Source organism: Bufo gargarizans, chromosome 8 (assembly GCF_014858855.1).
Source record: "Bufo gargarizans isolate SCDJY-AF-19 chromosome 8, ASM1485885v1, whole genome shotgun sequence".
In the NCBI taxonomy this organism is placed as follows: domain Eukaryota; kingdom Metazoa; phylum Chordata; class Amphibia; order Anura; family Bufonidae; genus Bufo; species Bufo gargarizans.
Genome location: NC_058087.1, coordinates 186,282,996 through 186,297,875, shown reverse-complemented (window position 1 = coordinate 186,297,875; position 14,880 = coordinate 186,282,996). Strand labels below are relative to the sequence as shown.

Here is a 14,880-nt window from a genome sequence, read left to right as displayed (position 1 = left end):
GTACATAGGAGCAGTATTATAGTAGTTATATTCTTGTACATAGGAGCAGTATTATAGTAGCTATATTCTTTGAAAATTTTCTTTTTATTGAGAAAAATGGCAAAAAGACATACTATACCCTCACGCAGTGATAGACAGAGATTGATGAGTAGCATACATCGTTTACAACGTACATAACAGATATGGACAATGTAACCACATCACAATAAGCTAGTACAATATGCTAGTTACCTATATACTTTTAAATGCACACTAGTCTTGTAGCATGTCTAGCGATTGTAATAACACTGAAAGTAGAGGGGCAGAAAGGTGGGAAAGTCAGGGAGGGAGGGAAGGAGAGAGAGGGGAAACTGAAAACAATAATCCTTCCATGACACTTGTACATACATAGCACATCATACAGTTAAAGCACAAATTAAATTCGAGTCATATGAGCAGGAACTATGCACCATTAGTTCTGCCATGATCCCGACTACCTGACAATAATGCATGAGTATTGCACCACCTAGTGAGCTTCTGAGTTGTTGCCTCCAAGCGGAGCCGACCCCTCGTCTCTAAATAACAGCCATGGTGTCCACAGCTTGACATATTTATTGTGGCTCCTGTCCTCCCAACTCGCAAGCTCTTCCATACGGCAGATATGATCCACCTTGTTCAGCCAAGCCTCCACAGTAGGGGGCTCCGTACACAGCCAGTGCTGCGGGATAAGCAGTCTCGCGGCCTGGAGTAACTGGGTAACTAAGCATCTTTTAGAGGGAGAAAAAGAAGGAGTTGGGAGCCACAGGAGCACAAGGGTAGGAGGCACTTCAATGGTGACTTTTGTTATCTTCTGGATAGAGGACAAGACCCCCTCCCAATAAGGCCGTATTTTAGGGCAATACCAGAAGATGTGGGATAGAGTCCCTGTGTCTTCCAAACATCGCCAACACCTGTCATCCTGTCTCATGCCCCTAATAAACATTTGTTTCGGAGTTAAATACCACTGAGTAAGAACTTTATATGTGTGCTCTTGCACCCTAGTGCACCTAGAGAAGCCGTGAGAGTGTGCATGTATTCTCATGATATCCGTTTCACTCAGCTCTACTCCCAGCTCAGTAGCCCAGTGCCTCAGGTATTGCGGCATTCCAGGGGAGCGGGGGTTAACCAAAGCCAGATAGCATAGAGAGATCAGCTTGCGCGGAAAGGACTCGCATGTTAAAATTTTCTCAAACCATGACTGGGTAGGCTTATGTCTGTTACCGTCAATTAATGGTTTGGAGACCGAGTTGAGCTCGATTAGTTCCAGGAAGTTGCACGATTTAATAAGGCTATGTAATGGATGATGAGCCACTATGTCACCCGCAGTCGCCCCTAAGAGCTCCTCAGTTGTAAACTTGCTCAGTTTTTGCCATGTCGTGGCTATCTGTTTAGCATTGGGCCTTGTAGCAAAGGGAAGAAGATCAGCTGGCATAGAGGGAGAGGGGTTGTTTAAGAGGTTAAGCTTGCCGGATAACTGTTGTATTACTGAAGCAGTGCCTCTAAGCAAAACTTGTGATCTGAGATTAGAAGTAGTGAGACCCCAGAGGCTCGCCCTCTGGACAGAGGAGAGTTGGGCCATCTCTAAGTCGCAACCCCAAGTATGGAGTCTACTGGCATGTAGTTGGATCCATCTTTTCAAATGAATCGCCTGGTAGTATAAGAATGCATCCGGCAAACCAAACCCCCCCGTGCTCTTACGTTGTATCAACCTGCTATGTGCCAATCTGGCTGACCTCCCCCCCCCCACAGGAACGTTCTAAATAATCTCCTAACCTGGCAGAAAAAAGACATGGGGAGAAAAATGGGCAACATCTGCAGTACATAGAGGAGCTTAGGCATAATGAAGGACTTCAAAAGGTTCTTCCTACCCATCCACGAAACATATGGAATTTTAAGTGAATGGAGCTGTTTCTGCATCTCGCTCAAAAGGGGCTGATAATTTAAGCTAAAAGTTTGGTTTAAATCCGCCGGTAACTTAATTCCTAGGTAAGAAAGATGAGACTCCTGCCAGATAAACGGGGTTGTGCCCTTCAGAGAGGAAACCACTTTGCTCGAAGCAGAAACGTTCATTGCTTCAGACTTCGTATAGTTAACTTTAAAATTAGAGATCCTCCCGTACAGTTCAAAAAGGGATAGAAGATGCGGAAAGGCCTCGACAGGGTTTGAAAGCATAACCAGGAGATCGTCCGCATAAGCGGCATTTATGTACTCTACAGAGCTACCTCTGACCTTTAGGCCCTTTATACCGGGGTGCTCTCTTATAGCTTGCAATAATGTCTCCATTACCATGACATATAACGTAGGTGACAGAGGACAACCCTGACGGGTCCCATTCGTAATCGGAAATGGTTGAGATAATGTACCATTCACCCTTATACGGGCACTAGGTTCATGATAGAGAGACATGACCGCATTTTGGAATTGTTCTGGAATACCGAATTTATGCAAGGTTTTCCTCATATATCTCCAGCTCACCCTGTCAAAGGCCTTTTCCGCATCCACACCCAGAAGGACTAGTGAGGCCTTTTCCACTTTAGCTAACTGCATTGCGGATAAAACCCTGCACGAGTTCTGGTTTCCCTCTCTTCCAGGCACAAACCCGGCCTGGTCCGGATGAATCAGCTTAGTCAGAAGGGGAGCAAGACGGGAAGCTAGTAGTTTTGCCCAGATTTTGACGTCTACATTGAGAAGTGAAATCGGCCTGTAGCTGCCGCACTGGTTAGGGTCTTTACCTGCCTTTGGCAAGATTGTGACTGTCGCCTCCAGGGACTGCTTATGGAGGGTAGAGCCACTTAAGATGGAGTTGCACCAAGTGACTAATCGTGGAGACAGAACTGATGCCATTTTTTTATAATACCCCACTGAATACCCATCAGGTCCCGGGCATTTCCCCATTGGCATAGAACTCAAAAATTTTTCCACCTCGTCTAATGAGACTGGGGCAGTGAGTTTTTCCCTATCACTAGTCTCTAATGTAGGTAAGTTGAGATCCCTCAAAAATTTGTCCGCCGTCTCCTCAATGTCAACCTCTGAGTCACCCTCAGGACATTTTAGACCATAGAGCTTGCTATAGAACTTGTGGAATTCTCTGGCAATATCTGAGGTTCTATGTAATAATTTTCCATCCTTATCCTTAATTCCAGCTATGTATGAAGCATCTTTCTTCTGCTTAAGGAGTGCCGCCATAAGCTTCGTCCCCTTGTCCCCGTGAGCATAAAACCGGAACTGAGCATACTGATAGGACTTTGCCTGATGATAGTTAAGGTGGTCTTTAAGTTTTTCCCTAGTTAGTGCAAGCTCCTGCTGGGCCTCAATCGTTTTGGATTTCTTATGCAGGGATTCCAAGGCTGTTATCTTCTCTAGCAGTGTGTGAAATGTTTTTTGTCTTTCTTTCTTTTTCCTACTGCCTAAGGCAATTAACTCCCCCCTTATAACCGCCTTATGCGTCTCCCAGACGGTGGTGACAGAGACGTCGTCCGTGGAGTTCTCCACAAAAAATTGTTGTATTTTTGCCTTGATGTCTCTCACCACCTCCTCATCATCTAGCAGAGTTTCATTCAATCTCCATTGTCGAGAAGGCTGGGGTAATTCAGAGAACACCACGGACGTCGTAACAGGAGCATGGTCAGACACCGTCATAGGATCAATGGTGGAGCTGCTCACCAATCCAGCGTGGGTGTCAGTAATGAAAATATAGTCTAGCCTGGAATAAACCTTATGTGGGGCTGAAAAGAATGTGTAATCCAAATCTGTAGGGTGGGTCAGTCGCCAGGTGTCCAGTAAATGAGCCTCTGCTAAATGCTTGTTAATCCTACCAATAGCTGCTTGAGTCAGTTGGGAGGAATGATCAGAAGCATCCATTAGTGGGTTTAAGGCCACGTTAAGATCCCCCCCTACCAAACAAATACCCTCTGCAAAAGCGGTCAGTTTAGACAGTGTGGACCGCAACCAAGCCCCTTGACCCCGATTAGGGCTATATAGACTCGCTAATGTTACAAGTGTAGTCCCTATCTTACCCTTTATGAACATAAAGCGTCCCTCTGAGTCGGTTAGAGACGAAGTAAGGGAGAAGGGAACCCTTTTGGAAATGGCAATCCCCGCGCCCCTGGAAGCTTTGGCATGAGAGCTGATGAACCACTGACTAAAGTAAGACTGTGAGAGTTTGGGAACATGACCTAGCTTGAGGTGCAGTTCTTGAAAAAAACAGACGTCAGTGCGTCTCTTTTTCAATAGTCTGATTACCTGCGAACGCTTCTGAGGGGTATTGAACCCCCTCACATTAAACGAGGTACAGTTAACTGCAGACATCATGGTAGTGGTGCATACAAGTATTTGCGTACGATGAAGAATGTGTACATGGACAGGAAAACAGGGGGAACAAACAGAATAACGCCTTGCTTTGGGCAAGTTCCTTTGTGCCTTTGAGCCAGAAGGTCGCTAAAAATAACAACACGGGAACTTCTTCAAGCCCAATATGGTCAAAGGAGATGATGGAACTCCTTGCAGGAGCACAGGAACCACCGGTGACATGGTGGGAGCAGGCTGACATGCTCAGTGTCAGGCAATACTACTCCTGATCACAAATCAGGGTTCCCACCCCACAAAGTGTGCCAAAAAGGTATCTCATCTGTGTGGACAAAGCCACTATCTTGACTGCCGGAAAGAATCTGGCTATACATACATAACCGGGAATAGCAAAACATTATATGTACTCTCTTAGTACCCGCATAAAGAATGCATTGCAACCATAACTACTATGGGGTTCACCCATGCCAACAATAAGCGGATGCAACCGCACAACAAGTGCCAGAACGGCACTAACTTGACTCATTTTAAATGCGCTCCAACCCCTTAATAAGCATTCACTGAGGAGCTTGCATTAACAAAGACCCACATACGACCTGCTGAGACTGTTCAGGTAATTCTCTGTTTTGCTCTTGGGCCTTTCCTGGATGGCACCTTCGACCATCTGGAGCATTCAGGGAGTTCTGGGAGCGGGACGCCAGTGTCCGCCGAGGGCAGCCATGATGGAATGTCCTGTGGCGTGGTGTTAAGCAGCTCCCATGCCGCCGGCAGATCACTGGGGGTTCGAATAGTGCACCTCTTGCCGTCCCTGGAGAAAGTAAGCCCGAAAGGAAAGAGCCACTTGAAGGGGATCTTGCTGTGGCGAAGAATCTCGGTGACAGGTCTCAGAATTCTTCTCTTGTTCAGGGTTGAAGGCGCGAGGTCCTGGAACAGCAGAATCTTGTTGCCGTCATATTTAACCTCTCCTTTCTCTCTGGCTGCTTTGAAAATAGCAGCGGTATCAACATACCGCAAGAGGCCGCAGACTACATCACGAGGGGGTTCTCCCTCCCTGGGTTTGGGTCGCAGGGAGCGGTGGATGCGCTCTATTGTGACTGCAGACGCACCTTCAGGGCCCAGCAGGGATGTGAATATGGCGGACGCCGCTGCAGGAAGGTCCTCGTGTGGCACCGCTTCTGGCAGGCCTCTGAAGCGTACATTTTTGCGCCTGCTTCTGTTTTCCTGATCTTCAATCAGGGCATAAGCGTGATCCAGGGAGGACAGGTAAGCAGAGCTGTTGTCTCCTAGCACGCGGGCGTGTTCCAGGATGGCCCCTTGTGTAGATTCCAGCCTCTCGACTCTATGGCCGATGTGTTTAATGTCCTCCTTTATCTCAGTGAGCTCCTGCATCACCGGCTGTATCACAGACATGAGCGCTTGCTGCAGGAAAAGCTTTGAGATGGGTTCAGCTGCTTCAGCTTGCGATCCCTGAGAGCCATCAGTAAGCGGGCTGTCCGCTCTCTCAGCTTCCTCCATGCCGTCCTCAGGATCCGGCGGCGCCATCTTAGGTCGCTCTGCTACCGGAGCTGCAGGCCGCTTATTAAAGTATTTCTCCATTTCGGAGGGCCTGCGGTCTTGCTTGAGGGGTTCAGGACGGTCTTTGGGCAAATATTTGCCGATTTTCCCCATAATTCAGCAGTCAGTACGCGAAATAAACCACTTTGTGAGGCTATGGAGAGAAGAGCTCTTCTCACAGGCGGCCGATCAGGACGCCGGTCAAGCTCCGCCCCCTATAGTAGTTATATTCTTGTACATAGGAGGCAGTATTATAGTAGTTATATTCTTGTACATAGGAGCAGTATTATAGTAGTTATATTCTTGTACATAGGAGCAGTATTATAGTAGTTATATTCTTGTACATAGGAGCAGTATTATAGTAGTTATATTCTTGTACATAGGAGCAGTATTATAGTAGTTATATTCTTGTACATAGGAGCAGTATTATAGTAGTTATATTCTTGTACATAGGAGCAGTATTATAGTAGTTATATTCTTGTACATAGGAGCAGTATTATAGTAGTTATATTCTTGTACATAGGAAGCAGTATTATAGTAGTTATATTCTTGTACATAGGAGCAGTATTATAGTAGTTATATTCTTGTACATAGGAGCAGTATTATAGTAGTTATATTCTTGTACATAGGAGGCAGTATTATAGTAGTTATATTCTTGTACATAGGAGCAGTATTATAGTAGTTATATTCTTGTACATAGGAGGCAGTATTATAGTAGTTATATTCTTGTACATAGGAGCAGTATTATAGTAGTTATATTCTTGTACATAGGAGCAGTATTATAGTAGTTATATTCTTGTACATAGGAGCAGTATTATAGTAGTTATATTCTTGTACATAGGAGCAGTATTATAGTAGTTATATTCTTGTACATAGGAGCAGTATTATAGTAGTTATATTCATGTACATAGGAGGCAGTATTATAGTAGTTATATTCTTGTACATAGGAGCAGTATTATAGTAGTTATATCCTTGTACATAGGAGCAGTATTATAGTAGTTATATTCTTGTACATAGGAGCAGTATTATAGCATTTATGTTCTTGTACATAGGAGCAGTATTATATTAGGTACATTATTGCGAATAGGAGCAGTATTTTGTTAGTTATATTCTTGCACATAGGGGGCAGTATACTCACATTATTCTGTATATTATGTTGCAGGAAGGAATTCTCAGAACTGCTGGAGAAATGCAGTTCTCATAGTGACAATGGATCCTCCCGGAGTTCCCCTATAATGCACAGCAGTGAGTATATGAGCAGAAATGTTTATAGATATCTGCAATCCTTTCTATCATTCTTGCATGTGTAGGTAAGTCTTCTTAGAATATTTCTGGCTCGGATCTGTAGTTGTCGGCCCACTTTATTCTTTGCTGTTTTCTTGTTCCTTCCTTTCTCAGGCAGGTACCTGGAAAGCACGTCTTCAGAGTCCTCCTCACGTTCCCAGAGTCCTTCGCTTCTTAGTCCCGCCAGCTCCCATAGCCAATTTGGTGGGAGCAGTGTAGTGTCTTCATACTCTACAGCAAGGTACCGTAGATGTTTAGAAGATATGATCAGTCCTCAAGGTTGTGTAGTAGGATACAGCAGCCAACATCCCTTTACTTCTCTTTCCTCAGTGACTTGGGAGTCCAGAATATCTCCATAGTGAAGTCTACAGGATTAGGGCTTATGATAGGTGGTGGCTCCAATCGGCAGGAAGGGCCCATGGTCTATGTGGAGGAGGTGCTGCCCGAAGGAGACAGCTTCCGGGTAAGCACCAGACCAAGAAAGCACAAAAAAATAATTGAAAATTCCCAGCACTTCCTCCTTAAATCTCATATTTTCCATTGATCCTATTGTATCTTATAGTGCAATTAAGACTAAATTATACAAAGAGATCGGCCATGTCCCCCCTCCTTCTCCTCACTGTCCTGGCTGCAGCAGGAGCCTCCCCCCTCTGCTCTGCCTCCATAGAACAAAACATTTAGCTAAGTCCCCCTCTCAGCTGTTTTTGTTTATGCTTTCTAACCCCTTTAACCTCATGTCCACTTTCCAGGACGGACGGCTACGATCAGGAGACCAGCTTCTGTCCGTCAACAAGGACTCACTGATTGGAATCACCAACGAAGAAGCCAAACGGATTCTGGCCAGGGCCCGGTTCAGGTGAGTACAGGAGCTGACGATCTCCATCGACCACCGTAACATGGCTTGTGCTTGTTCTCCACTATTGTATATATTGAGGTTACAACCTTGAGGTCTTCACACCTCGCGCTGAGACCACCTCTTTATGTTCTTCACCTCTCTTCTAAGACAGGACAGCTGCACGAACGTGTCCTTCATACCAAACACCAGCCGAATTTCCAGCGTCTCCGGATCCTCTAGTCCTTCCTCGTTGCAGCACAGGATTATGGGAAATGGACTGCCCCCTTGCAGACTTAAGGTCCATGTCCGGTCTCCAGAGGTGAGAAGGCAAAGGTCTAAAATGGTAACCTTGCAAAACAGGTGGAGCAGCGTTTTAGAGCTCAGTTTAGTGTTTTGCATCTTGTGCACTAACTTGTAAGTAAGTGCCCCCTCCATCCACCAGTTGATATCCCTCTGCCCTTTTTTTCTAGTGCCGACTTGAAAACAACGTGCCTTCTCCATCCCCCGATATCTGCCCCCCTGAACTTACCATATCGGGTAAGAGGACATATTGCTTAGTCTACAGAGGTATTGTACTTTGTGTCATGTGACGACACCATAATGGACCGTACACGTCAGTTCAGTCTCCCCCCCGCCCAACTGCTCTACCAGGATAGCATGTTAGCCCCACCCCTACCAATAAGCTCCACCCCATTTATTATTAGTTTTTCTTCTAAATTGATTGTCCCTTTAAGGCACGGTGCACCTCATAAACATGTCATCTTCTGACCCCTTGCCCCATTGGCCCTATTCTTATATATGGTCTTAGTCAACCTGTAGGAGGTGACACTAGGTCGCCCTTTTACATGGGTCAGAAATAGGGTTTTTATAATATAATTTATATCCCATCCCACATTGCAGCTCCAGTGTCTCCGCCAAATCACAGGACCTCTGCAGGAAGCAAGCATAAAGTCTCCTTAGATCCCCATGTCCGCATCAAAGAGGAAAAGCTGGATTTGGTGAGTGCACCATTAAAAGGACGGTTGTGGTCCATCAGTGTCTGCTTGAGTTCATTGTTAAACTCCAGTTGCATCTTGAGCTGCATTCAGAGTTCTGATGATCTCCTGTTGGCACTCGCTCCTGCCCTTTGCTGATTTTTGTGCATATTCCAAGCACTGCAGATGTGGATGTGCCTGGAGTATAAGATGTGATCGCCTCTTTTTGTTGCCTGGTGGCCATTGCAGATTCCGCAGTTCCTTGGGATAGAAGTGTCAGAGGAGAAGATGAAGGAGCTCCACCAGAGTCTGATTACAGACTGTCAGGGAACAGTGGCATATGGAGGTAGGTATGACCACTCTCCTGGAAGATTCTTCTCCCAGTGCTCGGTATCACCCAGTCTCCATTCAGCATGACACCACGACACATGCAGGGCCTTCCACAACACACCGCTGGGGCACCTCTCAAGCTGTAACCCTCTGTAACGGATCTCCTAGCACCCCGACCAGGTACCTCCGTTGATGGATGCTCCCAGTGCTTCCCGAGGACTCCAAGCACTCCGCTCTACACCAAAACCACCACAGGAGCCAGGAACAGCTCTTACAAGAGCTAGTAGTTATAGCCAGGGGAGTATAGCAAATCTTTAGTGTATAGCAATCCCCACACACATGAGACGAGACTCTATGTTGAATGTAAAACAGGAACTCTTTTTTTGAACACACAAGCATTGATTTATACACATCTTCCAACAAGTTTACCACCCACAGGGTTTTGTAAAAACAGCCAATAACCACGTACAATACACTCAGACACTCCCACACAAAATCCTCTCCTCTGCCTGCGATACAATTACCTCACACTGGGTTGATGTAATCATCACAGGCAGGAGAATACACAATGTCTTCTGTCCTGGAGACAACCGAGACGTAATTCAATTATCTCTCAGGACAAAGGGACATCGCCAATACACACAAAGAGACAATGGAACAGACCTTACTACTCAACGTATACAATGTCCCACCCTTTACAATACACATAGACATTTAACATCCCAAAATGGCACGAATTAGACCAGGGGTTCAAGTTAGTACAAGTCCTTTGTGAACAAATGAGGCCTGGCTGATGAGAGGGCCCATAATCCTGGAGCAAGAGGCTGGTAGCCAGGCCCCTCCAAAACCCAGTGGCGAGGTTGGTTTCGCCAAACCCCCCTTCCCATCAAGCTGTAGCTGTTCCTCGCATCATGACTCATCCCCTAGCCTCCTACGATTTAAGCACACCTCATTCTGAATTACTCTGTGCTGCTGTCTGTATTAGTTACCGTCATGCCCCCTCAGATTTTCTGCAGGCCCTCCGTGACTGTTTACAGGATGAGTTAGAAGATGCTGGCCTGGACTCCAGCTCTATACTCTTCACACATTACGAAGCGGCCAGTCTGCTGGACACCTGCGCGTTTCATTCTCCGGTCACCAAGGTAAAAGAGTTCCCCGTTCACCACCTCAGTTCTGCCGTGTGTCCTCCAACGTAGTGCTGTTCATCTGCACCATCTTACTTCTGCAGGAGTTGGATGTTCCAAGGTTCTACGATAGCTTAGATCTGGAGAAACTGCAGGACGATGTGACTGAGCTGAAGCAGGAGGTGCGGCGGCTGAAGGTCAGTTGTCCTTGAGAAGTTGTGACGTGAGGTTCAACAGAATTGCATTTCTAGTCATATTGATCATCTTCTTTCAACCTTATGTGTCTTGTCCAATGGCCTGAGTCTTCTTATGGCCAAAATACGACACAGTTCCAGTCTGGTCAAACATGGCTTCCGTAGTTGTGCCAGCAACATATTCAGCTCTAACAGGGCAACCTAGATTTGATGATGAGGACCCAGGACAGTGCAGGACCAACATTTTTGTTAGTTCCTATTATTTCAGGAGACCAGGTTGAGGACTTTCTAGATGCTTCTTATATGATGTGATTTGGATTTTCCAGGTTTTACTTCGCGAGGCGGAAATGAGTAGAAACGAAGCAGAAGAAGAACTTCAGAAGATAAACCAGGTGGGTGCAGTGACCTATACCCAATGGGCTCCAAAGGCAACATCAGCAGGAATGTCACACATACGGCTCAATGTGTTGCAGAAAGTGGTGGGACTTCTGTCCGAGAACCGATTTCTTCAGAATAAGCTGCAAGTAACAGAGCTGTCACAGCGCCAATCACACAGTGCAGAGCACGATTATGAGGAGGTCATTCACCTTCTGGAGGCTGAGATCTCTGAACTCAAGAGCCAAATGTCAGGAAAGAAGAAGCTGATGGCCATAGAGGTCCAAGAGGTTAGAAACCATGAAAAGGTTTTTAGAGATGATCTGCCAATTTGAATCCACCACTGAACCTGTAGTGGGAACCAGTGAGGTCATCAGTGTCCCCTTTGCCTTTAGGGAATGGATCTGAACAGACGACTGTCACTATCTGATTGTCAACTGCGGAAATCTGAGGTGACCCGCAAACATCTAGAAGTGTCCAACAAGAAACTACTGAACTTTGTACAGGTAAATACAGTATCTCCGTCTCTAAAAAAAATCCAGAAACTATCCAACTTCTCTACCTAGGTTTGTATTATTTTATATGCCAGGAAAAAGGGGTATCTCCCTCACCTTAGTTACCCTGATCCTGCCTACAAGATCTCACAAACCTCCTCATTCACCAAAAAAATCCATCTAGAGTAAACCAGTAAATACCTGTAGAAGATAGAGAGGAGGGAGAAGAAGGGGATGCAGCTGCAGAATCTCTCCCTCAGCGTTTTTGTGATACTGCAAGAGAGGAGGGGGAGCAGTAGGAAAGGAGGCATCTGATAGGATCAGAGCAAACAGCTCAGACTTCACACCAGAATAAGCCCACCTACTCAGCAACGTTGGAGAGAGAGCATGTGCATAGTACCGAACAACATCTAATACCTCAATAATTATCCCCCCATTACCAGCAGTACGATTTCTCCATAGTCCCTACTCCCTCATCAGCTCAGTCCAGTGGACCTTTTAGAAATGATCTAGACTATGTAATTGAACTCTAGCTTACTGTTCTGTTTCCCGTTCCAGTCCACTCATCCTGTTTTCTGATCATCTATTCTTGTCCTGCTTACCGATTCTGGTTGCTGATCTTGTTCCTGATCTTGTCCATTGTCCGTGCTTCCTGGTCTTATGTCCTGATCATGGTTCTCCACCCTGTTTACCGATCTTGTTTCCTTATTTTGTTTATTGATGCTGTTTACTGAACCTGAACTTTGTGTGTTATTAGATTGATACATTAGCTTATTATATGTGTTTCCTCCTCCACAGAAAATCCATAAAATATTATCAACTTCCCTTCAGCTCGATGCCGAGAAAAGGTAGGTCTAAAATAAAAAAAAAGCAATGCTAACTTAAAGGCTGCTACAAAGACTCAGCCCACACCTCACGCTTCTATGTATAGAAGATGCCCTTTTAAGTGGTGCCGTTTCTTTTAGAACTGAAGATGTAGAGGATGGTCCTAACGAGAGTCCTCTGAACGTGTGCCTGCCCTCTGCTCAAATGCTGGTTACAGAAGTGACTGATATCTTAGAGTCGTGTACAGGTGAGTTATAGGACACTAAATGTGGGGTGTAACTACACCTAAACTCAACTTATAGTAGAAGGTTCACATCTTACCCCCCCCCCCCTGTTCCCCCAGGACTTCTCCACACAGTGTAGACCGGTGCTTCCAAAACGTTTTCCCTTTTTTAACTTGTGAATACTACTTATGGAATAATGTCTATGGCATACTACCATACAGTGCCCATATTACCTCAGTAGCAGAGGCAAATAACACAGTGCAGCACAACATACCTCCCCAGCAGCACTGAACACCACTGTGCAGCATCACTGGCAGCAGCATTGTCCCCCTTATCACCCTGCCTCCATTAGTAGCCACATTGCCCCCCTTCCATCCTTCCCTCACTGGCAATAGCCTTATTGGCCTTCCCGCCTCTTCTCCCTCTGACAGTAGCTTTATTCCTCTTTCCACTTCTCCTCCACTGATAGCTGCACTGTCCCTCTTCCCATTTCACCTCACCCCACTGACAGCAGCATTGTCCCTCTTGCTATCCCTCCCCCACTGACAGCAGCAATATCCCTCTTTCCACCCATCTCTCATTGACAACGGCATTGTCCTGCTTCCCAATGACAGCAGCCTTATGCCTCTTCCCACCCCTCGCCTACTGACAGCAGCATTGTCCCTCTTCTAAGGTTGTGCCAGAATTGATGGGCTCTTGGAAGAATCCAGCCATGACACCAAATTATCATAAGAATAATGTCCACAACCTCAACAACCCTCATCCTGAACCTAACCCTAGTAGACACAAGACCACACAGAAACCCTTTAAAAGTGCAACAGACCCTCCAGCACTCTTCTGAAATACCACTTTTCACCATCACCTGTCTTCTCCGCACATGTCCTACACCTCCTAGGAATCCATATTCTCTCCGCTCAAACTCCTCCCAGACTGGCAGAGGCACAGGTGATGCTTTTGGTGGGAGAGTGTCAGGAATACTCTACAGACTTCAGTCTTATCTCCAGACTCCTGGTGTGGGAGAACTATTCCCTGGGTGCAGGACCTGTTCATTCATGTTAATGTGACCTTAATGTCTCAGCAGGTCCTCTACCCTCTGCAAAGAGGCGTTCAGCCCCATATTATTGGTGTAGACTCCTGAAGTTATTGATTTGTGCTGATACCAGGGACCTGTGATTAACCAATGAGAACGCAGGGCTTGAAAAGTGCTAGCATAGAAATGTCCGCCGCCGGTGATTCCTCTGTATGTAAACAATGTTCTCTTCTTGTTTTAGCCTGTCCCTTCTCCTGTGGTGATTTTCACAAGTACAGGCGAACATCATACCAACCGGGGTGAGTACTCCTAGGTCTATAGACTAGAATACCATTCTGTGATATCATGCACACAGGCCTATGGAAGTATTTTTTATTGGTATCATACATTCCCTCTACTTTATTTTCAGCAGACCCTCAGGCCGAAAAGACAGCTGGTCCTCCCCACCGTCCCCGCTATCCACACACAACCTCAGCCGTAGTGAAGACGTTCTATACGCAGCCAAAGGGGCCAAGGACAAACCAAAATAAACCAAAAACACTAGCTATACCGGACCGGCTCCAAATGCCCTGCCAATGACAGATGTCTTCCAAGATGATGGAGGTGGACATGAACCTTGGCCAAATGTGACCACGCCTTCTCTCAGAGCAGATGAAATAATGGCTGCATCCCCATAAAACCAAAGAAATCTCTATGAAAGCTGAAGGACAACCTATATGGTCACCAGAGAAGTTGTTACCCAGCTTTCCTGGTCATGACTCAAAGACTGGGGACTATGATTTTAGGGGAAGCGGTCTTATCACTGGAGGAATGATTAGGACAGACACATATACAGTTCACTATCACCCTCATCATTTCTTAACCCATCCTATGCTACTTTCTGATCACAGGAAGATGTAGTGACTGCACCAGGAGCCAGATACCGTTACTCACTAGTGATCACCATAGTGCAACACCTTCAGTCACATGACTCTTCCATCATGCCAGACCTCATTTTAATGGTACAGTACACCTATCACCTCCATCATCCAAAACCCACCATATCAGCACTTCATTCACCTCCACACGAGGAACAACTGAAGGGAATCTCTTGTCTTCTGTCTATATTTTACTTTGCACAAACTCCAATTCCTTGTAAATAAACGATGATGTATATCCAAGAAAACATCTCAGGTGTTAGTGGTCATCTTGGAGACAACTCAAGAGTAGACAGACTTGAAAATGATTACGGTATTTTAGTATCTAAAGTCTATGTGCCCCTTTGTGTATACAGCGGCTGTGCAGACCTATTTGCACCAGGTTGTTGCAGCTGCC

The 14,880-nt window shown here is 45.9% G+C and overlaps 1 protein-coding gene across 1 annotated transcript in view; it reads left to right on the top strand.

The window, feature by feature from the left end:
* The window catches only part of LOC122945190 (syntaxin-binding protein 4-like), a 42,033-nt gene extending 27,308 nt beyond the window's left edge, over nucleotides 1-14,725 (top strand). The window contains exons 6-22 of the mRNA XM_044304135.1: nucleotides 7,040-7,122; nucleotides 7,276-7,402; nucleotides 7,492-7,624; nucleotides 7,911-8,017; nucleotides 8,165-8,315; nucleotides 8,467-8,533; nucleotides 8,897-8,994; nucleotides 9,220-9,316; nucleotides 10,306-10,442; nucleotides 10,529-10,621; nucleotides 10,945-11,010; nucleotides 11,092-11,283; nucleotides 11,389-11,499; nucleotides 12,286-12,335; nucleotides 12,453-12,559; nucleotides 13,808-13,865; nucleotides 13,979-14,725. Of these exons, the coding sequence (XP_044160070.1) occupies nucleotides 7,040-7,122; nucleotides 7,276-7,402; nucleotides 7,492-7,624; nucleotides 7,911-8,017; nucleotides 8,165-8,315; nucleotides 8,467-8,533; nucleotides 8,897-8,994; nucleotides 9,220-9,316; nucleotides 10,306-10,442; nucleotides 10,529-10,621; nucleotides 10,945-11,010; nucleotides 11,092-11,283; nucleotides 11,389-11,499; nucleotides 12,286-12,335; nucleotides 12,453-12,559; nucleotides 13,808-13,865; nucleotides 13,979-14,096 (1,795 nt within the window). The 3' untranslated portion in view covers nucleotides 14,097-14,725. The remainder of the gene's footprint in view (nucleotides 1-7,039; nucleotides 7,123-7,275; nucleotides 7,403-7,491; nucleotides 7,625-7,910; nucleotides 8,018-8,164; nucleotides 8,316-8,466; nucleotides 8,534-8,896; nucleotides 8,995-9,219; nucleotides 9,317-10,305; nucleotides 10,443-10,528; nucleotides 10,622-10,944; nucleotides 11,011-11,091; nucleotides 11,284-11,388; nucleotides 11,500-12,285; nucleotides 12,336-12,452; nucleotides 12,560-13,807; nucleotides 13,866-13,978) is intronic.
* Nucleotides 14,726-14,880: the final 155 nt, after the last annotated feature.